Below are 25300 nucleotides of genomic sequence, written 5' to 3'. Positions count from 1 at the left end.
AAGCTTAAAGGAAATTCAACACAATGATAGTAGAGGTTATCTCTGAGTAGTATTTTTTTTTAAATATATTTTATTGATTTTCCACAGAGAGGAAGGGAGAGGGACAGAGAGTCAGAAACATCAATGAGAGAGAAACATCGATCAGCTGCCTCCTGCACACCCCCTACTGGGGATGTGCCCGCAACCAAGGCACATGCCCTTGACCGGAATCGAACCCTGGACCCTTCAGTCCGCAGGCCGACACTCTATCCACCGAGCCAAACCAGCCAAGGTTCTGAGTAGTAATTTTTATTTTCTTTATGTGTACCTTCAATATTTTCCAAATTTTCTAATATGAATATTAGTTTGATAATTAGAAAACTGTAGTTTTAACCTTTAAAAGTTTTTTGCAAACTCAAAACGCTTACCTTTATATCAAAAGGTGATTTTTTCTTGATATGGGGAGCCCAGTATTTACATGCCAACTGCAAAAGTAAACAGTATAAACAGTAAGTCAGACTGATACCATAGACTGATACTGAGATCTTTCACTAACAAACTGTTTCTTAACAGGGCACTGACTGACACTGCGGAACAGAATAATTCTACCTTCTAAGGGTCTATAGGGCTTGTAGGCCAGTTCATAGCCTTTGCCACAAACCACTAAATGCCATTAATGCCCTGCACTGCAACCTGCCATTGTGATTTAAAAAAACATAACACACTCTTTAACCACCAACAGCGAAACAACAGAGCAAAGTGAACAACCATAGTCAAACATCTTCAGCACAGAGATACGGAAAGCCAGGTCTTGAAAGATTAAGTGAGCTGCCCAATATTACAATTAGTTAACAGTTGAGCCAGTACTGAAAACCAGAATCAAAATCTTTGGGAATATTAATTTATAAAATAAACCTTTAAATTATTAGTACATACCCATCCCATACACACCTAAACAAAACCTTTAAAAAATTGTAGTTTATCAGTGGATTATTATAGAGAATAAGAATTGGTAGGTTAAAAAACAAACAACAACAACAAAAAAGAGTTGGCAGGTTATATTTCAGCATATGGGGTTTTACCTAGAAATTGTGTATTTTACACACATATCTACAATGTATCCAGTTACTTAGATAAACTGTATAATAAGAAACAACATGGTCTTACTTAGATACTGTTGTTTTTTTAAAAAAGAACCTAAGCTACAATCTCTTGAAAAATAGAAAACTTTGGCAATGACAAAGACTCAGTATATTTCTAAAACAATTCTAGGCAGTGTCTGGCATACTGGAGACACTCAAATAATAACTGATGAATGGATGAATGAAGTAAAATCTGAAATGTTACCTCTTCTATGAGGCCTTCTTCAACCCTACCTGATGGTGACCAATTGATTCTTTGTTCTCTTCATTTTATAAATAACTCTATTATAGTCTTGTCTTTCTGTATTATTATTTGCTTGCTTATCTATCTTTCCTGCCCACTTAATTGGAACACTTAAGAGATGGGACCTATGTCTTCTTTGCTACTAGAGCTAAGTTTCTATCACAGTAGACACATTTAAAGAGCCTCCCAAGCAGCGAAAACATTGAGCCTGAGAAAGTCTCAAAAACATTATAGTAATACCCCACTCATAGGACACTTTCCCAAATTATCAATCACCTTCCAACCCAAAAGAAAACACTTTATCCCCGATTATTCTGTGGTATTCTCACTTCCTCATTCTGCTCCATATCGGCATCACAAAACTCAGCCATCTTTTCCTAACATCGTATCATTAAAAGAACCGAATCTAGCCCGGCCTGTATGGTTCAGTGGTTAAGCTTGGACCTATGAACCAGGAGATCATAGTTCAGTTCCCAGTCAGGGCACATGCCGGGGTTGTGGGTTCAATCCCCAGTAAGGGCATGCAGAAGGCAGCTAATCAATGATTCTCATCATTGATGTTTCCATGTCATTTTCACTCTCCCTTCCTCTCTGAAATCAATAAAGATATATATATATATATTTTAAAAGAGAACTGAACCTGATCTGTTTTCTTGGATTTAAGGACTTGCAAATAAATATGTAGATCCTATCATCTAATCCAAACTGTTTACTATACATCTCTACTTCATTAAAGATCTAGCAAACATTTATTAAGCATCTATCATATCTTTTTTTTTCTTTCTTTCCTGAGTTTCACCTTTTCCTTGTGGTCTAACCTGTGACCTCTCAGACATCTCTACCTCCAGGAACATACTGCCCTTCCCCACACTCTCTAGTCTCATGTGAAATAGGAATTCTTCCAATTCTCCACTTAGTATAGCTATGACAGCACAGATTGTTAAAAATAAATCTTGAAAGATATAAAATAAGTAAAAATATAGTGGCATAAAAAAGTAAGGTCAAAGTTTAAATATATAATCTTAAAACTAAATTTTAACCTCTACATCTCATTCATTCAATAATAATTTAAAAGCACCTTCTCTGGTCAGGTTTTAGGGGCTCGGGGGGGGGGGGCAGAAAAGCAGGACCACCTAATGTCCTCTCTACCTAGAACACCTATTTCCCCACCTTCCTATTATTGTTTTAGACTCCATCTCTAATGGCACTTTCTCAATAAGAAAATTCTTTCCTTAGACAAGTGTAATCATTTTAAATTTTATTCTCAAAGCACTTCCCTCACATCTCTATTCTGGCATTTATCACACTGAATTATGATGACTTCTTTAAGTCTCTTAAAGTCTCAATCCACAGACTGTGAACTCCCTGAAGACAAGGATCACATTTGATTCATCTTTGCAGCCTAAGAGCCCAAAACAGTTATCTGTCAAATAGTAAGCATTAATGTTTGCTATCATGGCCCAAGACTGCTGAGAATGTTCATTCCTCTCACCACATCGTAATGCGCCAGTATGTTTACTCATTAATTCACTCATTCTTTCAGCACATACATACCCATCACACAATGTGTCCTAATACAACGCTAGGTGCTGGCAGGGCAAGGGGAGTAAAGCAGACACAGTCCCTAGCCTCAGTTCTCACAATCTAAAGCAGGATACGATACATAGCATATGTTTACAAACAACATTCTGTAGGACATCTCAGTCAATCCTACAGTTTTAAGTACCATCTAAATTAATAACTTCGAAATTAATATTCAAACCCAGAACTTGCCAACACGTTCTAGATTCACACGTTCAAGAGCCTTGTCAACACTTCCAACTGAACGTCTACAGGCATCTCATACTTACCATGGCCAAAACAGAAATCTTGACATTCCCCACTAAACCTTCTCTTTTCCCAGCTTCCCCATCACAGTATGTGTCCAAATCATTCGTCCAAATGTTCAAATTATGTTCAAGTTGTCTCTTCTTCCATCCCTTCACAAACCTATTGCCTAGTTTCAGAGTATATCAGTCGACTTCATCTTTAATAGTAGAGGTGATCATCATTATCTGGACCAAATGGTAACCCTATTCTATTTTTGCTCTCCTACCCCCATTCAATTAGTTAGCCACAGTGATCTTTCTGATAAATTATTCACTGGATTGCAATTAAAATCAATATTTAGAATAAAATCCAAACTTTGTACCTCAGCCTCCAAAACTGTATATGATGTGGTCACTACACATTCTCTGTCCTCATCTCATACCATTCTCCTTCTTACTTCTTATGTTTGCTATCCTGGCTTTCTTTACCTTCATACGGTAAGACCATTTGACTTGCTATTTCTGGGACTGTTTTCTGCTCTTCCCAAGACTAGCTCTTTTTCTTTCTTTCTTTCTTTTTTTTTTTTTTTTGCACTCAGGTCTTAGCTCAAACGTCACCTCAGAGAGGACTTTCCTGCCTTTCATACCTCACCGCAGTCCCTGTCACAACATCTTGTTTCATTTTCCTGATAGCACTTACCACTGTCTGAAACTATACTGTTCATTTGTCCGGCTCCTCCCTCTAAAATATAAGCTCCATGGGAGAAGGAAACTAAGAAATGACTTTTACTACAAAAAATGCAGGTATATGAAAAATGAAAGCTCTAATCTAGTCCAAATTGTCAATAAAAGCCTCTCCAAAGTAATGAAGATGAACTATCCTGAAATAACAATATAAAGGAAGGGAGGTGGGAGGGAGAGGATTCCAAGCAGAGGGAACGATGACCAAAGGCCAGGAGGTTAAAACTGACAGGCACATTCCAATAAATGCAGCTCAGTACGACCACGGCAGAGTTAGAAAGGGAGAGGAAAGGGAGAGGAAAATGAATATAAGCACAGGCCAGGTTACACAATACTCTGAACATGTCGGTCATTTTCCTAAAGACACTTAGAACTCTTTAAAGGTCTGAAGAAGGTAAGTAATATGACCAGATCTGCACTTGTGTAAAATCACCCCTACAGCAATATGAAGAATGGGCTGGAGGAGAGCCATTGGAAAGACAAGGCAGGTTAGGATGCCTAGGTACAGGCAGCAATCAATGGCAACCTGGGTTCAGGTAGAGAGATGTGGCGAAGCAGACAGATTGAAGAGATTATTTCGAATGTAGCTATGTGGGGGTAAGGGAAAGGGAGGACTCAAAATGACTCCAAGGCTTCTGCCCTGGCAAACCCGCTGAGACGGAAGCAGGTGCGTAATAACCTCTGCACTGCACTATTTGCACTCTTATCCAATACACAACGCAACGAATGAGGGTTAGCAACGTTTCGGAGGGCTACAGGGTTGTGTTTCCCTATTCAAACCAACCGTGGTTCACAAGGCAATACAGTGAACAGGTTCTAAAAAAACGCTCGCAGGCCGCAGGACTGCTTACACAGATGCGCCTATTTGGCACAGGTTCTCGTCACTCCGCTCAAAAGCCAGGTTACTCTACGTCCAAGAAACAGCCTACTCCTTCCTCAACCACCAGCTCAGCATCACCTCTGCTAAGAACCTCCCTGCCAGACTAAGGGAGACCAGGGTGTTCCTTCTCCCGTGAACCCATCGCTCCTACGACAGACTCTACTACAAAGCTCGCACGGTAACTTTCTTTTCATGCCTGTCTTCCCTAGGAGAACTTCGCAGGGCAGGAAGGCCTCTTTCCCCATGGCAACCCCAGCACCCAGCGCGTCCTCCTCCCGCACACACGCCGGACTCGCACAATCGCACCTGGGTCACGAACTCCGCGTTGATCTGGGACACCGTAGGGGCCACGATTTTCTTGGGCTGAGCTGGAGCCGCCATGGCAGCACTCTCCCTCCGCTCCAGTGGGAAAGAAAGGACCGCTCCGAGCAACGGTGAACCGATGCACTTCACCAGTGAGCGGCTGCGGCTGCCTACCCACGCAGGGCAAGAACCTCCGGCCCGGATATCCTCAGCCTTCACAGCCCGCGGGGAACGCGTCCAGCAGCTCAAACATTCCCCCGGAAGCGGTACGGAACTGAGCCGGAAGTCTCTGAAGGCGTTGGGTGTGACTAGAGAGGCAAGGCTTCGACCTCCTCCGCACGCGCCCCCTAGCGGCAAACTCAGAGAAAACACCAGCCGGCCGGATTGAGGCCTCGGTGAATGGCGAGTCAAGTAAAGATGGTGTTTGGCGAGGCTTTCTCTAGGTATGATTAAGGGGCGTGGGACGACTTAATGTTTCTTTCAACTATAAAAAAGCAGTAGTGGAAAAACAGACCGAGAATGAAGGTCTTGGTTTTACCTGTTTTTAACAGACTCTTGGATATCTAAGTTGACTACAATGAACTGCACATAGAGTAAAAGTTGACCCGTTTTCAGTAATATATCCATGAAAGCATCACCAAAATAATAAAACGTATCTCTTGCCCCTAAGTTTTCTCATGCCCTTTTACAATCCATCCCCATTGCCACTCGAACCCACCCATCCTCAGGCAAATCACTGATCTGCTTTCTGTCACTATAGTTGTATAGATTAGTTTACTTTTCATAGATTTTACATAAATGAAATAATATAGCATACACCTTTTGTCTTTTTTTCACTCAGCATAATGATTTTGAGCTTCATCCATGTCGATACAGGTGTTAGTAGTTTATTCCTTTTTATTGCTGAGTAGTATTCTATTTAACGGGTTTATGGCAGTTTGTTAACCTACTCATCTGTGGATGAACATTTGGATTGTTTCCAGTTCTTGACTATTATAAAGCTGCTATGAACATTTGTGTATACACATCTTACTATAAACATACATTTTCATTTCTCTTAAGTAAATACCTAAGAATGAACAGGAAGGGAAATTCTGAGAGTACATGCTGAATTGGCTTTGACTTCAACATATTAGAAAGCAAACTCATTCCAAGAGTGAATGAAAGGCTCTAAGTTATAGATTTAAGGAGAATGTTAAGAGTTTGTAACAATGGCTCCATTCATTTTTTCCTTCGTACATTCAGTATATATTTGAGGATATCAAGATGTTTTAAACTGTTATGTATAAAACATAAAAAGATGCATTCCCTTTCTTTCCAGAAGCATGCAGTTTAACTCAGTGGTTTTCAAAGTGTAGTCTCAATACAGCAACAGCTAACCTGTATAAATGCAAATTCTCAGGCCAAACCGACACTGAATCAGAAACTCTGAGGATGCGGTCAGCAATGTGTTTTTAATAAGCCCTCCTTCTAATTCCAGTGCATACTAAAATTTGAAAATCACGATCAACAGTGACAATAGAATTATAAGCAAAAGCAGTGGGAGCACAGTGAAGTGGAGTAAAATCAGAAAGGCTTTCTATCACATGATCTTACTTATTTGTGGAACCTAAGGAACAAAATGAATTGACCAACAAAATAATACCCGAAGCAGAGAGGCATGGAAAAGAGGAAGGAGTATTTAAGCTTAAACTTCAAGAATGTATAGAAATTTGCTAATGCAAAGTATTAACACGTTCCATATCTATCTAATAATACCATCGTACCACTTTAAGTTTTATTTTCTTCTCTTAGTACTAATAGAATTCTTGCAGTTAGACCTGAAATTCTAAGCCCTCTGACAATAGGAGAAATCTCAAGATAGGAATTAAATGTTCCCTTTCCTAAAGCTCCTGAAAAGCAAATATTCTGCACATTAAAACAGTCCTTGCAAATGTTATTTCTAACAAAGGATTCTTGCAAGATAACCAGACTTCAAAGACTGTTGCTAAAATGTCTGTAATTCTAATTGGTTATCTTACGGAACATGTACATTTAAATCTGTTTTCTACAAGTCAGCTTTGAACACTTGAGTTTTTTCTCATAATCATGGAAGAAAAATGAATAAAATCTGGCTCAACTAAATTTCTTCTTTGAAGAGTGTGTCTGTATCTAATTTAAATTAATACTAAGTAAATTAGAGGCAGGAAAAATAACAAGGACACTATGCATTGGAGGAACAAATTTTATATTTTTTCAATACAAATCTGGAGAGGAAGGCCAAAGAAAAGGCTAAATGGGTAGACAGGTAGATCATGTGACATGAAATGGAGTTAGCACATCCTTTTGTATGTGATAAGAAGCTATCGATGAAATGTAACATGAACAAAAAAGTAAATGCTTAAATATCCATGTTAGGAAGTTCAGTATAGAAGGTGGATTGGAGTGGGCCTAGGAAAGTATGTGGTAATTAGTACCTTGATCCAGCATTATGTGATTTTTCCCTTTAAAAAAAAGTCCAAACTGTGTAATTTGAAACTTTATTTTTAGAATATTCTGAAATTTGAATTTTTCAAGATTCTTAACCACCACCTACTTTTCTTCAACACATATACATTTTGTCCTAAAATTGTAGAACTTATTGCAGTACAAAACAAGAAACAATAATTCCACTAACTAAGCCAATCAAATTACTTCGGTAAATAATCATGCTATAGCCTGGAATCATCCAAAGGAAAAATTCTTCTAATTCTCTCTGAAGATATTTATAAAGTTTATTTTTCAGAAAACCAAAGTAATTGATTCAATAACACTAACCACTCTGGCATGCAGCAACTCATCACTTAATATCAAATGTTTAATCTTTTCATGGATGTATATAGTTTATTTTCACTCCTACAGTTTCCACAAGAAGCTTGCAGTGATAGTAAAGGTAAATAAGTATTTTGTTACAGGTACTTCAAATAGCACTACAGTACATCTTTGACAAAATTTTTTACAATATTCCAACTTTCAATATGAAACAGCTTAAAAAGGCATGGGCCAAAAAAAAGTATACTATCACTTAGGCAAACAAAGTCTAATAATCATACAACACTCTTTCGGACTCTCCCTGTTTGGGCTGGGAAAGAAGTATATAAGACATTTACTTCAAAAAAATTATATTAGCAGCTTAGGAAAATTCAAAAATACACAATTTCAGACATATTAAGGGGGAAAAACATCTTGAACCTTTATTCTTAGAAAGTTTGAACCAGTTATTACTTGCTTTAATGTAACAGATGTGTTCTTAAGTTTTGCCTAAGGCAACTTCTATAAACGATCATGCTTGCACTGGAAGATGTACCTTAAGGAAACCTAAGAGAACTTATTCTTTAAAACATGACTCTCCTGCATAATTGTACATTAGGAATTTTATCTGTACTGTTTTGTGTCTTTAAATTCACTTGTAAAACATGTAAACAGTCCAACCCCTCCCTTTTCACACAGACAGTTCACAGAGTAAATTCAAAACTTACAATTGTTCATTTATTCCTTCTCAACAGAGGGCTCGTCACTGTATTTAAGTGTGCTAGAATAAATACCCACCTGTTCTTTTCACCTTAGAAAGATAATGGTTATTATTTTTTAATTGCTAGGAAATGCTATTCTTAAAGATTTTATTAAAAAAATGACAAATATGAGGGGCAATTTGTGATTGTCTTTTATAGTTTAAGATGAAATATTTCCCAAATCATGACAGTACTGTTTAGAAGAATGATAGCCTCAATTCTATAAGCATCTTATTCTTATGCAGGAATAATTACCTTAATAATTAAAATAACAATTTACTAAGGATCAAAATAACATTCTTTTGCAAAAGAATCTTGTGAATAAAAACCATAACTAGACCAAATCATTGATTTTTGATCAAACTTAACAGAATAGATTTAGTTAAGTCATAGGATCACTCAATGAGGTATTAAAAGAAAGCTTTACTGAAATGTAAAAACTGCTGCTGTCATTCATGAATAAGCAAATAGACGAATTACATTTATTCCTCTGAAAAGATAACATTGCATACATGTTAGCAAAAAGATTGTGGCACTTGGACAATATCCCTGATAAATAAACATGTAAATGTGTGGAGGTGCATCCTAATCTCTCTGTTACTTTTAAATTTCGGGAAAGACAACAGCAGATTGGGCAAAAAGTGATTATAATCACCGTGAAAAAGGAGGTGACGCTACCACAGAATCCTAAGACTAAATAGCTTGGAAAAGACCAGTGAAAATAATGCTATTTTCTCATCCATTTTCACTTTTATTGCCTTTTTATTTTTTAAACTTACAACAACAAAAATTTTGCATTGGAATTTGAGCCACAGGTGAACAAAATTGTGCTCTCATGTGAAATGTAAAATAAATGAAGTATCATAGAGCTATTTGCTGTAGCCAAAAACCAATTTTTGCCTCTCAGTTTTTTTGACTATTTCTAAAAAGAGATGACATGTCTCAAGGAATAATTCCTTTAAAAAACAAATGGGGCTGAATTGTTTGTACTGCATCATAGATTTACAACACTTCCAATAAAGCCAAAGTATGTATTACAATAAAACAGATGCTTACTTTATGCCATCAAATCATGTTCTTCCCTCTAAAAATATGGCTGTTCCTAAAACATTGTTTTAATTTTCTACATACCTTACCTTACTGAGCAGGACAGGCAACTGCCTATAAAATCATTCAACCTAATGCAGGCCTTCTGATGAAAATATCTTTTAAATTATACAGGCTTAAAGAACAAGATCACCAAAGAGACTATAAGTTAGTGGCTCTGTCAGTTACATAACTGAATTTAAGACTAGTTTTTCTTGTGGTTGTTCCTTAAAATGAGTAAGTTGATGTCTCTTCCAGTGAGGGGCCTGTCTGAATGTTTTGCCACAAACTGAGCATTCGAATGGCTTCTGTCCTGCATGAATTAGATAGTGTCTCTCCAGTTTAGATGGAGATCTAAAACTTTTAGAACAAACACTGCATTGATAAAGAAGGCCATCATTCCTCCCAGGATGTCCTGAATAACTACAATGACTATGATGGCTCTGCTCTGATTCCAGAAGGGAATTAGAGAGATAGGGCTGCCTGCTCCTATAATGGGCATCAAGAATGAAATCCTCTGATTCTGCCTTAATTTTTATTTCTGATATTTGATCTGACTCCAAGACCTCACATTTTTGAAAACTAGGAGTCTGGCATTGTTGGGAAGCATTATAGTTAACATTATCACCCGGAAGAGTGAAAAGTTTGCTCAAATTGTCAAATTCTACTTGGCAAAGAGATCGTCTGTAAGGAATCTTTTCAATATGAGTTAATTTATGTCTTTTTAAGTGAGCTGACTGTCTAAAAGATTTCCCACAAACATTACAACCAAAAGGCCTCTGTCCAGTATGAATTAAATAGTGTCTTTGTAGTTTGGATATAGAAGGAAATACTTTCTCACATTTGTCACAAGGACACATCTTATGTCCAGTATGCATGTTTTCACTTGGAACTGAAAAACCACATTGAAGCACTTTACAGTTATCAAAAAATTCCTCACCTGATGAACCATTGATAGATATGTCTTTATTATTCACTGAATTTTCCATAATTAACATGTTTTCTGTTGTAAGGATACCTTTCAAGTTTTTCCCCATATTTTGGCTCTGGAAGTGCTTTTGCCAAGAAGATGGCAATGTCAACGTTTTCTTCCTTTTATTGCCAACTGTCTTATATGTTCCATGTTTGCCAAGAGAACCCATAAATGTTCTCTGGGTTTGTTCGGGGCTCTGCTCACCAGAAATAAGATCACAATTTTTCAAGAAACCGTTTTTAAATGATTTTTTCTCAGATCTAAAGTTATCTAATTTCTTACTCCCGACATGTTTAAGCTTGGCCAAGATTTTTTTAACAATAGTTTTATAGTTGAGGCTTCTTTTGAAACTGCTTGGAATTTTGCCACTTCTGGCAGGAAAACACTTGTGTCCATTGAGAATCTTCTCTGATTCAAAACATTCTTCACACTCTGGACACTGAAAAGGAACAATATAAATAGAATGGACATCAAGTTGATTATTCTCCTCGGATTCACCTATATCACCATTTTCAAAACCATCCTGCTTTGAATTTAATTTATTATGTAGGGGGTATGACTCTGGATTCTTCTTTTTTAATGAAAGAGTCTGAAAAGTCTTATTCCTGGTATGGATTTGTTTATGCTTCAGAAGTTTGCTTTGAATCTTAAATCCTTTTTGACAGAAACAACATTGAAAAGGTCTTTCTTCTGAATGTGTGAGTTGGTGGATTTTTAAATGAGTCGACTGTCGGAAAGATTTACTGCACAGGACACATTTAAAGGGCCTCTGACCAGTATGAATAAGTGCATGCCTATCGAGTTTCGATTGCGATGGGAACATCTTGCCGCAGATTGTGCATGCGTGAATATTCTTTCTTTTCTTTGCAGGGCTGTAGGTAGGATCAGACTTAGTAGAGGCGTGTAAGGCCCATCGCTCCTCTGAGGTAAAAGTAGGATACATTCCATACACTGGCTTTTCTTGCTTGGCCTCCAACAATCTTCTAACCTGTTTAACATCATTCTGGTAGGTTTCATTGTGAAGGTGTTGGTGCTTCACAAACGTCTTCAGATTTTTAAAGTGGCGTTGACAAATACTGCATTTGAAAGGCAGATTATGAGTTAGTTGATGTCTCTCCAGGTGAACTAGTTGCCTAAAAGTTTTATGACACACATCACATTCAAATGGCTTCTGACCAGTATGAATGAGATAATGCCTAGCTAATTTTGATGGTGTTTCAAAGTGCTTGAAGCAAATATTGCAAATATATGGCCTGTTTCTAGGTAGCTTGTTGGCTACTACACGCTGCTCAATCTTTAGCATTTTTAAATTGTTTTCAGCCATCATATTCTTCAGTGATATATTCTGATGAGTTCCATGGTATTCTTACTCTCCACAGATGTCTAAAAATAAAAAAAAAGTATTAATTTAAAAATTATTTATTCATATGAAAAAAATAATTATAAATTGTCCTTTGGCTAAAGATAGTAAGGATAAGGGGGAGATCTGGACTTTTCTTGTGTTTAAAAGTGAATAACCATTTTGGATGAATACTTTAGAATCATAAAACTAATTTCACACAAATAGAGAAGTGATGAGTCTTTAAAAGAAATATTTAAAAAACAATATAATTTCAAGCTATATTTCTATTTAAGATGATACACTGCCCTGCTGGCATGGCTCAGTGGTTGAGCATTGACCTATGAACCAGGAGGTCATGGTTCGATTCCTGGTTAGGGCATATGCCTGGTTGCAGGCTCGATCCCCAGTGTGGGGCATGCAGGAAACAGCTGATCAGTGATTCTCTCTCATCATAGATGTTTCTATCTCTCTCTCATTCTCCCTTCCTCTCTGAAATCAATAAAAATATATTTTAAAAAGATGATACATTAAAATGAGACTAAATTTGTCAATATTTAGTTGTTTATCACTTTAAAAAATTTAAGTGTAAGAATGAAAATATAATACTGCCAAAACCGGTTTGGCTCAGTGGATAGAGCGTCGGACTGCGGACTGAAGGGTCCCAGGTTCGATTCCGGTCAAGGGCATGTACCTTGGTTGCGGGCACATCCCCAGTGGGGGGTGTGCAGGAGGCAGCTGATCGATGTTTCTCTCTCATCGATGTTTCTAGCTCTCTATCCCTCTCCCTTCCTCTCTGTAAAATATCAATAAAATATATTAAAAAGAAAATATAATACTAAAGATGTATTTGCATTCAGTTATAGCATACTATGGACATGATTTGAGAATGGAGTATTTCATTTGTCAAAGTTAGATCTTTTAGCCCCATCATTAACACTATTTACTCTCAATTATTTCTTCTTTGGACCAAAAGACAACATGTCAACTGGGAGAAAATGTCCCAGAAAACCTGGGTTCTAGTCCTGGATTTGCCACCGTATGATCTTGGTGCCAGGAAGAAGGAAATACAGATTCCTTATCTCTAAATCAAGAAAATGCCTCCTGATGAATCTGAACGTGTTGAAAAACTGAAGTGATATAAATGTTAAGGTATCATTTAGTTCAAAACTGATCAAATTTTAAAACTTTATCCTTATCTACTTAATATCATTTCTAGGGTTTCTAACTAAGATATAAAAACACTAGTTAAATTTACAGTTCTTTTTATTTATCCTTTCCACTTTGTTGTAGAATCCCTAAAAGACAAGTACAGAGGCAATGAAGTCCACAAACTGGTTACATATATACCTATCTATGGTTAAAAGTAATTGAAAGTTGAGTGTGATTCACTTCTTAGGCAATATAATAAAAGGACCATTTTGTTTTCAGAGTTAATATAAAGATACAACTTTTCTTCTAATATACCGCTGTAGGACACATAGAAAAGGCACTTCCACAACCATCTTACACTCTATCTTCCCTTCTTTTATGAAAAAAGCCAATTTTCTTCTCATCCTTCTTCTACTACTGCACTCTCTTTAAATAAGGAAACCAGAGACTTACAAAACAAAAATTGTTCTAGCTCTCTCATTCTAATGTTGTATCTTCTAGTTGAGATCAGAGAGATAACAAGTTTACCAGAAACTCGGGGTAAATCCAACATATATGCTATTTGCTATTTACTGTCCTCTCCTAGAAGACACCTTAAAGACACCTTAACCACAAAATCACAAACACACCCAGTGTGGTTCTCTTCAGCAATCTGAATCAGAAGAAAAAAAAATCATAATTCATTTGTTGAGCACATTATCTTCTAATAGTTGCTTTATCACAGTGTTTTACAAACTGCATGTCAGTACACATTAATGGATTGTAAAATCAGTTCAGTGGATCATGATCTTCATTTTTGTCTCATAAAACAAAGTAGAAAATATCAGATTGCATAAACACGGTGATTTTCAACTGGTGTGCCACAAAAATTTAAAAAACATGCAATATCTGACTACTTAGTCAGGGCTGACCTCTTTTCCCTTAGACTGTCAAATTAAAAAATGACAGCAGCCAATACAACAATAGTCATCCAGTGTGACTGAATCAAAATTACACCTATTTGTTTTGTCAGATTGACACAAAATATATTTTTTGGTGTGCCGCAGAATTTTAATAATTAGTTTATGTGTACCATGAGATAAAAAAGGTTGAAAATCACTGGCATAACATATAACAAGGATGAATACTGTTTTGTGAAATTTCTGTAGGAAGAGGTAAAAAAGTTTGTGAAAGCTGTTCCTGGCACAGTTCTTCACACAACACTAGACAGAGGAACCCACAACAAATCAATTACTTTATTCAAAGTGACTAAGTCAGTGGTCGGCAAACCGCGGCTCACGAGCCACATGCGGCTCTTTGGCCCCTTGAGTGTGGCTCTTCCACAAAATACCCCGGCCTGGGCGAGTCTATTTTGAAGAAGTGGCATTAGAAGAAGTTTAAGTTTAAAAAATTTGGCTCTCAAAAGAAATTTCAATCGTACTGTTGATATTTGGCTCTGTTGACTAATGAGTTTGCGACCACTGGACTAAATGATCTATTAAGTATGATGACTAAGATGTCGGCCCATAGGATGAGACAGGATTATAAGGAAGACAACAGTGTCTGGTTTGCCAATATAATCCCAAAATAGTTATCAAAAATCTAATTAGAGGCCAAATAAAATATCCCTGTCAATCAATCAGGTGTTAACATAGTCAACCAAGACAATGAGCCAAACTGAATCAAGCCTTTGTTCCCTTACTGCGACAGTGCAGGAGAGAAGCTAAAAGAAGTACTACTGGCTCCCCAGTGGTCTACTAAATGGTACGACACTAGGTGCTGTGCACACAATCATCTTACTGTAGAGGAGGCCCAAACAAAAGGCTTCTGCCTCTTTATGGACTTTTGGGCCAGGCTAGGGAGGAAGGAAGGACTAGGAGTGGAAAGGTCCCGAGTCAAAATGCAGAAAAGTGCATCAGTCAAGGCCATTCCCTCCCAATAAGGTCATGGCGGAGACACCTGGGAAATACCTCAGCCAAGGTTCTCAGAATGGAGTTATCTGAGCCAGGAATGCAGTATCATATGAGCATGGCTAGCAGGGGGAACAGAGGGAGTCCCTTCATGCAACTCCCTCCAGAAAACTTCAATGCATTGACCACGCACATGTGTCTATTTCATAAAACATAGTAGAAAATAATATTTTTCCAACTCCCATTCCCTGGCCAGCCTTGCAATTGTCTATGTTGGATCTGAAAGATCACACAAAGGATTTTGGCCTGGAGCCCGATTCCTCAATTCCTGTTGTATTTCTCCTTCTCTTTGTATCTATAAAATACCCTTAAAAAAAAAAAAAAATCCTACACTAGACCCACACACAAACTGCCATCTCCGATTATAAAAGGAATTGACTACCTACAGCTCCTGTGCCAAAAAGACACTATGGTTTATCATCTCCCACTAGGACTAAGACTGGATACTATTGTCACTGATTCAAAATCACTTACTAGGAGCCCTATATCGTTAGCACTATTGGTGGCAAGCAGTGATCTCATCTCCTATTTATAAGTGACAGCTCAGGGATCCCCAACGCTCCAAGTGCAGTCCACCACGTACTTATACAGGGTGCATATTAATTTGATAGAGGTCCAAATTCTACTTCAACTGATTCTCTTTGCTTTCAATTAATTCTTTTGTGTGTTTTTTTTTTTAAAAAACCAACCCCCAAACTACGTAGTTTTTCCTATGTTAAACTGAAAATTAAAAAAATAGCGAATCTCAGTGGTTCGATCTGAAAACTATCCGAACAGCATGATACACTCCGTTATAAGGCTGTAAAAACTGGTCTCAAAAACTCCAAAGTTGCTTCAAGGCCAAAAACCTGTTGGTCTTCTAGCCTTCACTAACGCCATTAAAACGAAGTGAGCATTTCACGGAAGTCAATGAAAAAAAGAAAAGAAACACCTGAGAAACTTAGACAACTTTCACTTGGGGAATAATCGCTGGCGACATTTACCACAGCCTTTCTTTCCCTCTTTGTACTTTCTCTCCCCTTCCCCGCCCCCCCCCCCCCGCCCCGGCCACACACACACACACACACACCCCTGGCCCACTCTCCTTGGCCTTGAATCCTCACCTCCAACCCGGGGCAGGGGAACTGCACTGAACAGAGGACCCTGATATCTGGCCCTTGCCCTAATCTTCCACAACCAGTAAGTACCTTGGGGTTTAGCCCAGTACAGAGATTGCAAAATCCCACACCAGGAAAGGAAGGGCAAGCAAGGGTGAAAACTGTTTTGGCCGCAGCCAGGGAAAATATGCCTTATGTGACATGACCCGTCACAGCGAAGGAAAAGCATTCTCTCTGGGCCTTCCTCTCAGCGATTCCCACACCCGGGGAGAGACCGTCAGGGCGCGGGGAAGTGGAAAGGAAAAGGAGCTAAGGTCGCGGCGCCCCAGTTCTGGGTCCCTGAGAACTTTGGAGGAATGGAGGCAGGCCCGACCCTTCCTGGGGCTCGCTCCACCTCACTCCCGGGCTCCTAACGTCCTCCTCACGCACCTGCAGCTGGCACGGAGCCAGCGGCCACACATCCCAGGAGCCCCGAAGGCAGCTAGCGCACGTTCGAGGCTACGAGCGCAGGTCCTCAATGCCGGCGCGGCGGCGGGCAGAGCGCGCAGGCGCGCACTGGGGAGCGCGCATGGACGTGGTCCGGCTGGAAACAGGCTCCCCGGAACTCTAGGGCCGCCGTCGCCTCGGCCCGCCGCGAGTCTCATTGGGGAGACGGTGCTCAGAGAGAGATGCGTCCCCAACCCCAGCGCCCCTCACCCCGCACCTCAGTTTCGGTGGGGAAGAGAACAGAGGAGTGAAGAAGGGTGCATTTCCTTTTTTAAAAATATATTTTTATTGATTTTAGAGAGGAAAGGAGAGGGAAAAAGAAAAACATCAATGATGCCCCCTACTGGGGATCGTGCCCTCGGAATCGAGCCAAACCCGCTAGGCAAGAAGGGTGCATTTTCCATCTCACCCCTGCGTGTCAACTAGGGGAACCTTGTGGACCTGACCATTGGGCTCAAGGCCCTGCGGAAACTGGCGAGCCCGCCTTGAAAGCCCTCTGGGCTGGTCCTCTCTGACGCAGGAAACCCGTGATGAACAGAACGCCACCTATCAGGGGCTTCTGTGCTAGCTCTGTCCTCGGCTCTCTGTACATGGTCAGACATGGCGTAGGGGTCCGAGACAGGCTTTGTGGTCAGACATAACTGGGCTCCATTCCTGGTTCTACCTCTGGCCTGCCAGCTGTGGGCCTTGTTGGCTTCTGGGAGCCTCATTCATTCCATATACCTATTTTGGTTGTGTACAATGTACAAAACTCTGTGCCTAACGTCTTAGTTTCTTCAAATTGCTCTATCAATTAGATGAATGTGCTCAACATAATGCCTAGTGCATAGAAAGCCTCAAATAGTTGTTACCATTGATTAATCACTTTTTATATTAAGTACAACAATTTTATGAAGTGATAGGATCCTATTTTAAAATGAGGAAAGCGAGACCCAGACATTAAGGAACTTAACATCACACAGCTGATAAACGATGGCGGTGGAATTTGAATACAGGAAGTCTAAGAGCAAACCTGCAATTTTATTTCACAACTGCCTCCAAAATTATAGGTACATCAATATTTTATGTAGACACCACTAAGGTTTAAATGTGTAGTACAGTTACTAGGATGGCACATTATTACTGGATATAATGCTTACATATCTACTGAAATTTTGAGTACAAAAAGCATTGGAAAAGAATTTATGGTAGATTTTTGCAGGTTCTGGTTGTAACTGTCTCTGATGAGAAAATGAGAACAAGTAACAAGCACATTTCTTTGACTGTAACTTTTTAAAGTTCCTTCTTTTTTATAGTGGTGTAGTATTCCATTGTGTAGATGTACCATAGTTGTTGTTTTTTGTTGTTTTTAATATATTTTATTGATTTTTCACAGAGAGGAAGGGAGAGGGATAGAAGGTTAGAAACATCAATGAGAGAGAAACATCAATCAGCTGCCTCCTGCACACCCCCTACTGGGAATGTGCCCACAACCAGGCCCTTGACCGGAATTGAACCTGGGACTCTTGAGTCTGTAGGCCAACACTCTATCCACTAAGCCAAACCGGATAGGGCTGACTGTAACTTTTTACATTACTTTTAAAAGGCGACTGACAACAAAAATTGTTATTTATAATGTTAAAAAAGGAGATGTTGGGCCAATGAAAAGTAAGTCTCTATTTCTGTTGTGGTTACATGAGGAAATGGCTAATAGAAAATGAGCTTTGCCCAAACCAGTGTTGCTCAGTGGATAGAGCATCGGCCTGCAGACTCAAGGGTCCCAGGTTAGATTCCGGTCAAGGGCATGTACCTTGGTTGCAGGCACATCCCCAGTAGGGGGTGTGCCGGAGGCAGCTGATCGGTGTTTTTCTCTCATCGATATTTCTAACTCTCCCTCTCCCTTCCTCTCTGTAAAAAATCAATAAAATATATTTTAAAAAAAAGAAAATGAGCTTTTCCTTCTCTTGTAGCATCCTTGGAGAAGTCATGCTTAGGAAAAGTTGAAGCCCCAACTTCCAATAGAAGCAAAGATGGAGAGAGGGAAGGGAAAGCTTTAAGTGCCCTGAGTGCTAACCCTAGGGTGGGATTCTGTTTGTTCAAATAACCCTTGGAAACTTGCTCTATTCTACAGCTTCTCCTAGGAGCTCAGCCAAAGCATGCAAACAACTGCATCTACCTCCAGCCACATAAATTCTTAGGAGAGATATACAGACCATGAGAGACTATTACCTGAGGTTGGGGACTAATGGAGGGTACATTACCTGCAAAATAAATAGGCCTTTTCACCTGAATATGGAGTTAGAACACCAGTGGGACACGGATAAGCTATTTTCCAAGGCCACACCTTACCTCATAACCTTCCCCACTTACCTTGACAGCTATCTCAGGAAGCTTCCGGAAAAAGGGGGAGAAATTACCATTAATAAGAGTCATCAGGAAGTTTTTATTAGGTGAGATTTGAACAAGGACTTAGTAAAGGGTATAGTATGGATAAATAGAATATGTGGAGGCAGAATTGAATACTATAGGGAGAGATAGTAGTAGTGGCAAGGAAAAGTACAGGAATGTCATGGCATACATTTAGGTTAGTCTTATCTCTAACTTGTTAGTGCATGTCCTTGTAAGTTATTAGCCTTTCTGAACCTCTGTTTTGCCATCTTTAAAATGGGGAATATAATCAATCATTCATTTATTTAATGATATATCGTGTATCAAACACAAGGGATTCACTTCTAGGTATATAAAGATGAAACAGTGAGGCTCTAGACTTCGATGCAGTATTCAGCTCAGAGCAGCATGCAAAGAAGTACAATATAATAAGAGCAGATATATATGGGGCAGGTGTGGGGATGCGGACTATTTAAATCTGCCTGGGAGCTTCAGGTAGAGATAGTCTTTGAGTGGAGGCTTTAATGATCCATCCACCCATCCAGCTGTGCTACATATATAAAATAAGCACTTGCGATGTGTCAGTTCCTGTTCTAGGCATTGGAGATAGAATAGTGGACAAATTACAAAGTTAAAAATATTTGTCTTTATATTTATAGTTGATATTTTATATATCTATATGGCTATTGAGGGAGACATAATAAATTAAAGTAAAATATATAATATATAGTATTCCCATATTAAAGAGAACTGAAGAGAAAATAAGCACAGAAGGGGGCTATGGAAATTTGGGGCTGAGGGCTTATTTGGCTTTTTAGTAGATAACCTTCCTGAGAAGTTCTGTGACTTAAAATTTTTTAAAAATATCTTTTTGTTGATTTTAAAGAGAGGCAGAGAGAGAGAGAGCAACATCCCTCAAGCTGAATATCTCCTGCAGGAACCCTACTGAGATCAAGGCCGCAACCCAGGCATGTGCTCTGACCTGGAATCGAACCAATGACCTCCTCGTGCATGGGATGATGCTCAACCACTGAGCCACATGGCCAGGCAGAAGCTCTGTGATCTAATAGTAATGAGAGATCCAGACCTGCTCATTCATGCTCCACATTTAGAGCTCACCAAGCACTTTGCAAGAAGCCAGGACAGGCCTTAAATGCCTGGCAAAGTTTTTTTTTTCTTCTTCTTTCTTTTAATCCAACAGGCAATGGGAGATTTTTGATGAATTTTTTAAAATATATATATATCTCTATTGATTTAAGACAGGAAGGGAGAGGGAGAGAGAGAAACATCAATGATGAAAGAGAATCATTGATTGGCTGCCTCCTGCACATCTCCTAATGGGGATTAAGCCTGCAACCCGGGCATGTGACCTTGACTGGAATCGAGCCTGGGACCCTTCAGTCTGCAGACTGATGCTCTATTCACTGAACCAAATAAGCTAGGCTTTGAAGAATTTTGATGATAGATATGGCATGCTTAGATTTGTGTCTTAGAAAACTCAATCAGAAGTAATCTATATATATAAAACCCTAATATGCAAATACACTGAATGGCGGAACAACCAAACAACCAAACAACCAGTCGCTATGATGTGCACTGACCACCTGGAGGTGCGCGTGCAACATGGCGGGCATCGGCCATGGTGGGATGGTGGAACAGGTGAGCGGGGGGTGCCAGACCAAGGCGGGGCACCAATCACTGTCATCATGGTGAGCCTCTGGTGGTTACTAGAAATTCTTTGCTCCCACATATCATGGTCCCACCTGGCGCTTGCACCCACTGCCAGCTGCCGGAGCCGCTGCTTGCACCTGCTGCCGGCGCCCAGTGCCGGCCCCAATCTCTCAGCACTGTTAGTGGGTGTGAGCAGCGGCTGCCAGCCCCATTTGCCCACCTCCCACTGCTCCTGAGGGGTTATCGGGGCTGGCAGTCAACTCTCGCACCCACTGATGGCGCTGGCCCTGCTTGCACCCGCTGCTGGTGCCAGCCCAATCACTCTGCACCATCTGTATGTGGGAATGGCAGCAGCAGGAGTGGGGCTGCTGGCAGAGAGGGGACCGGGGGGCCATGGCAGGAGGGGCCAAGCCGGGGTGCAGAGGATGGGCTGAGACCCGCCCCGGTGCCTACCGCAGCCTCGTGGCCCACAGTTCCTTTCAAGGTGCACAAATTTGTGCACTGGGCCCCTAGTATTGATAATAAAATGGAAGAGGCAAAATTAGAATAGCCATGAATTAGCTAAGGGCTGCCTACTCCTCAAATAATTTGAATGAAAATCCAAGTCTGTGGCCTGCAACAGTCTTAATGATACCTGGAAGTTCTTGAAGTTTACTCCTAGTATCTGTTCTTGGTAGCCCTTAACCTCTAGGCTATCTTCTTTTATGAAATAACACATTGAGTATAGAACTCAGCTTCATCAGTTTCTGGAAAAACATCCATTCACATTAAGTTGTGTGTGTGTGTGAGTTAAAAATCTTTCATTGAAGATTTAGGAGTCACTGGGGGATAGGGCTTCAACTGAGAGGATGTGGGGCTTGGGAGCAACTGAGCCACTACTAATTGCATCCAAAATAATGCACTTGAAAGGAGTCCACCCTTTAAGCATCTTTCACAGGCCTTTTGGAATATTTTAAAGGTAAAAATTTTAAAACTGAGTTTTAATGCTTGTTAAAGCCTCTCCCGGCCCCCACGTGATCGGCCCAGCAGAGAGCTGACATTTCCTGTTTATATTCCACCTCTTATCTTTCCTCTTTTCTCTTCCTCCTCTTTCTGTGGAGCAACCAATAAAAGCATCCACTTGCCTCTAGCAGGTAATCCACTAAAATCTGCACCCCTCAGATGTCAGTTTCTACCCCCAAGCAATCATTAAAGAAATGTTCCAATGAAGACAACAGCTCTACCTTTCTAAGAGGAATTTTGGTGAATGAAATCTTCTTATTTCTAGCATATATTTCCTCAAGAAAAATAATTGCAGCGTCTTGTATATTTTTCTACACAACCTCTGAAGGCAGAGTGGGAGGGGTGGAAGTGGGGAGCGGGGAGTCGGGATCAGAAAGTAAAACACATGGCCTGACCGGTTTGGCTCAGTGGATAGAGCGTCGGCCTGCGGACTCGGGTTCCAGGTTCGATTCCGGTCAAGGGCATGTACGTTGGTTGCGGGCACATCCCCAGTAGGGGGTGTGCAGGAAGCAGCTGATTGATGTTTCTCTCTCATCGATGTTTCTAACTCTCTCTCCCTCTCCCTTCCTCTCTGTAAAAAAATCAATAAAATATTTTTTTTAAAAAAAGAAAGTAAAACATAGCACAGCTGTATTTTACTTAAGGCAGTTGGAGCATCTCCAACTCATGGTCTGGTCCCTGTCTCCTAAAGGGTTGCCAGAAATGTTCTCTAAAGCTCCATGGGGATAATGCCTATTGGATTTCCGGGTCTAGTTACGTAGCAGCATCCTACCCACCCCATCAACTCGTCAAGTATTGCCTCACTGGGTAGCACTGGGGTTCCACAGTTACCCAGATGGCAGGCAGGATTCCTAACATAAGGCTTTGACCACATTTGTTCACCAGTAGAGTCAGAGCTGACTTCTGGACTCTCGCTAAATGGCCCTTTGACTACTGTAATACCAGGGTCTAGGGCCAACGAAGGAGGGAGAGTGCTGTTGTGGTATCTACCAAGCTCTTTTGCCTCTGGAGTCAGGAGAGCTTGACACTGTTATCTCTCTCCTGTTTCTAGATCTTAATTTCTGGTGGACAGGAGAGTTCCTCCCATAGGTACACTCTACCAAAAAGTGCCCATCCTCAGAAGAACCAGAATAGACCAAGGCATTTCTCTTCTCAGCTCTGATCCTTAGTAGCGCGGTGGGTTTGAAATCCATCTCTGAGAGCTGCTAGATTCCAGGGGCATGTATGTGAGTTATTACTGATCTCTTGTTTAGGGTCTGGCTTCCTAACTAGATAAACATCCAGTAGTCACGGTTCCTGGTTAAGGACCAGGGCTTTTCCTGGTGTGCTCTCTGATCCAAAATAAGGGGGCCACTTAGCCCTAGTCAGGGGGCTTTGGTAGTTAGAACTCTGAACTGGGGTGGCTGAGATCTGCACACTCCACACAGCTGGACGGGTGCCTTTACCTACAAACCTGAACAAAGTCTTCTGTCTTCCTTCCCTTGAATAACTTCTTTAACAGCAAGCAATGGAGACGATACCTCAGATTTTCACAGGAAGTTCTCAGCTCCTCCTGTAAGGCTTTGCTTTAAATTCCTCCTATAGCAACTTTCCTCAACAAGCCTGGATTTTTCCAAACCACTTTCGGACTGCAATGTGGAATGCTTTGCTGCAAAAGCCTCTTAGGTTTTTAACACAAATGCAAAGGTCATTTCCCCTTCCAGCTGTTACATGGTCAAAAATCTGATCTATTTACCACATTTGCCAAGTATTGTACCCCGAGGGATGCATTTGCAGTTGGCAATCACATAAATTCCTAATTCTGGATCCTGCAAACTTTTAATTAGTTATTGTCTACATCCTGACAGCTACCCCTCTAATGTTTCAGGGGAGTGTAAAAATCCTCCTTTATGTATTACCTGAAAGTGTTGATATTTCTTATGGTATACGGTGTTCACTAGGGGTCGTAATAAGCAGTCCCAAGTTTGCATTTACAAGGGATCCTGTCTCAGTAGAAGAAGCAGGCCTAATAGGAATTTTTCATTAGCCCTGTAATGAGTTGCATTGTTTCCTTGAAAAAGATATGCTCCAGTTCTAATCCCGGGTACTTGTGAGTGTGACTTTATTTGGATACTAGAGGCCCAGTGCATGAAATTCGTGCATGGGGGAGGGGGTGTCCCTCAGCCCAGACTGCACCCTCTCCAATCTGGGACCCCTCGAGGGATGTCCGACTGCCTGTTTAGGCCTGATCCCGGTAGAATCGGGCCTAAACAGGCAGTCGGACATCCCTCTCACAATCCAGGACTGCTGGCTCCCAACTGCTCACCTGCTTGCCTTCCTGATTGCCCCTAACTGCTTCTGCCTGCCAGCCTGATCACCCCCTAACCACTCCCCTGCCAGCCTGATTGATGCCTAACTGCTCCCCTCCCAGCCTGTTTGCCCCTAACTGCCTTCCCCTGCAGGCCTGGTCACCCCTAACTGCCCTCCCCTGCAGGCCTGGGTCCCCCCTAACTGCCCTTCCCTGCAGACCCAGTCACCCCCAACTTCCCTCCTCTGCCAGCCGGGTCACCCCTAACTGCCCTCCCCAGCAGGCTTGATCGCCCCCAACTGCCCTCCCTTGCAGGCCTGGTCCCTCCCAACTGCCCTCTCCTGCTGGCCTGATCACCCACAACTGCCCTCCCTTGCAGGCCTGGTCCCTCCCAAATGCCCTCCCCTGCTGGCCATCTTGTGGTGGCCATCTTGTGTCCACATGGGGGCAGGATCTTTGACCACATGGGGGCAGCCATCTTGTGTGTTGGAGTGATGGTCAATCTGCATATTACTCTTTTATTAGATAGGATAGGATTTTTGAAGTTGTAATTAAGGATTTTTATATGAAATCATCCTGGATTTAAGGTGAGCTCTAAGTCCAAGTACCAATGGCCTTATAATAAAAGGAAAGGACGCAGAGAGATACACAGAGAAGAAGCCCATGCGAAGATGGAGGCAGAGATGGGAGCCAAGGAATGCCTGGGGCCACTAGAAACTGAAAGAAGCAAGAAATAATTCATTCTTAGAGCCTTCAGAGGGAGCATGGCCTTGATATTGTCTTTTAGCCTCCAGAACATGAGAGAATAAATTCCTGTGTTAAAACCATTTGTGGTCCTTTGTCACAGAAGCCCTGGAAAATCAATATAAGTCCAAATATTTTTATTTATTCTCTTGACAAAACATTTATTGAGTAATACCATGTGCCAGGCAGGGAAACAAGACAGGCAGTCTTTGCTCTTATAGGGGCTACATTCTGATAGTGAGGGTGGTGGGAAAGATAGAAAATAAACAAGTAAATAATAAATAAGCAAAGTAATTTCTAATGGAATAAGGACATTGGGGTCAGCTGATGTGAGAGAGAATTGAGGTATGTGAGGACTTCTTTAGATGAAGTAGTCAGGGGAGGTTTCAGAGGAGAGGACATATGAACTGAAACCTGAAGAAAAAGAAAGAGCTAGTGATGTGAGGATAGATCAATGGGAGAGAGTTGCAGGCAAATGTTGTAGCTAGTACAAAGGCCCTCAGATGGGAATGACCACGTT

The 25300-nt window shown here is 40.7% G+C and overlaps 2 protein-coding genes across 2 annotated transcripts in view; both read right to left on the bottom strand.

Moving 5' to 3' along the window:
• AQR (aquarius intron-binding spliceosomal factor) overlaps positions 1-5359 on the bottom strand; it is a 112761-nt gene extending 107402 nt beyond the window's left edge. The window contains exons 1-2 of the mRNA XM_080686507.1: positions 5101-5359; positions 408-464 (exon numbers count right to left, since the gene is read on the bottom strand). Of these exons, the coding sequence (XP_080542633.1) occupies positions 408-464; positions 5101-5175 (132 nt within the window). The 5' untranslated portion in view covers positions 5176-5359. The remainder of the gene's footprint in view (positions 1-407; positions 465-5100) is intronic.
• A 1952-nt stretch (positions 5360-7311) lies between these two features.
• ZNF770 (zinc finger protein 770) lies at positions 7312-16780 on the bottom strand. Its single transcript, XM_080646021.1, has 2 exons — positions 16653-16780; positions 7312-12069 (listed from the first exon to the last, which is right to left on the bottom strand). Exon 2 carries the CDS (start codon positions 12011-12013, stop codon positions 9899-9901), a length of 2115 nt encoding a protein of 704 aa, XP_080502147.1. The 5' UTR covers positions 12014-12069; positions 16653-16780; the 3' UTR covers positions 7312-9898.
• Between the last annotated feature and the right edge of the window lie 8520 nt (positions 16781-25300).

Source organism: Plecotus auritus, assembly GCF_963455305.1.
Source record: "Plecotus auritus genome assembly, chromosome: 1".
Classification (NCBI taxonomy): domain Eukaryota; kingdom Metazoa; phylum Chordata; class Mammalia; order Chiroptera; family Vespertilionidae; genus Plecotus; species Plecotus auritus.
Note: the sequence above shows the minus strand (reverse complement) of the source record. Positions and strands in the feature narration are given on the sequence as shown.

Excerpts from the sequence above, each read along its gene's own strand:
- ZNF770 (XM_080646021.1), bottom strand. The coding sequence starts at position 12,013 with ATGATGGCTGAAAACAATTTAAAAATGCTAAAGATTGAGCAGCGTGTA.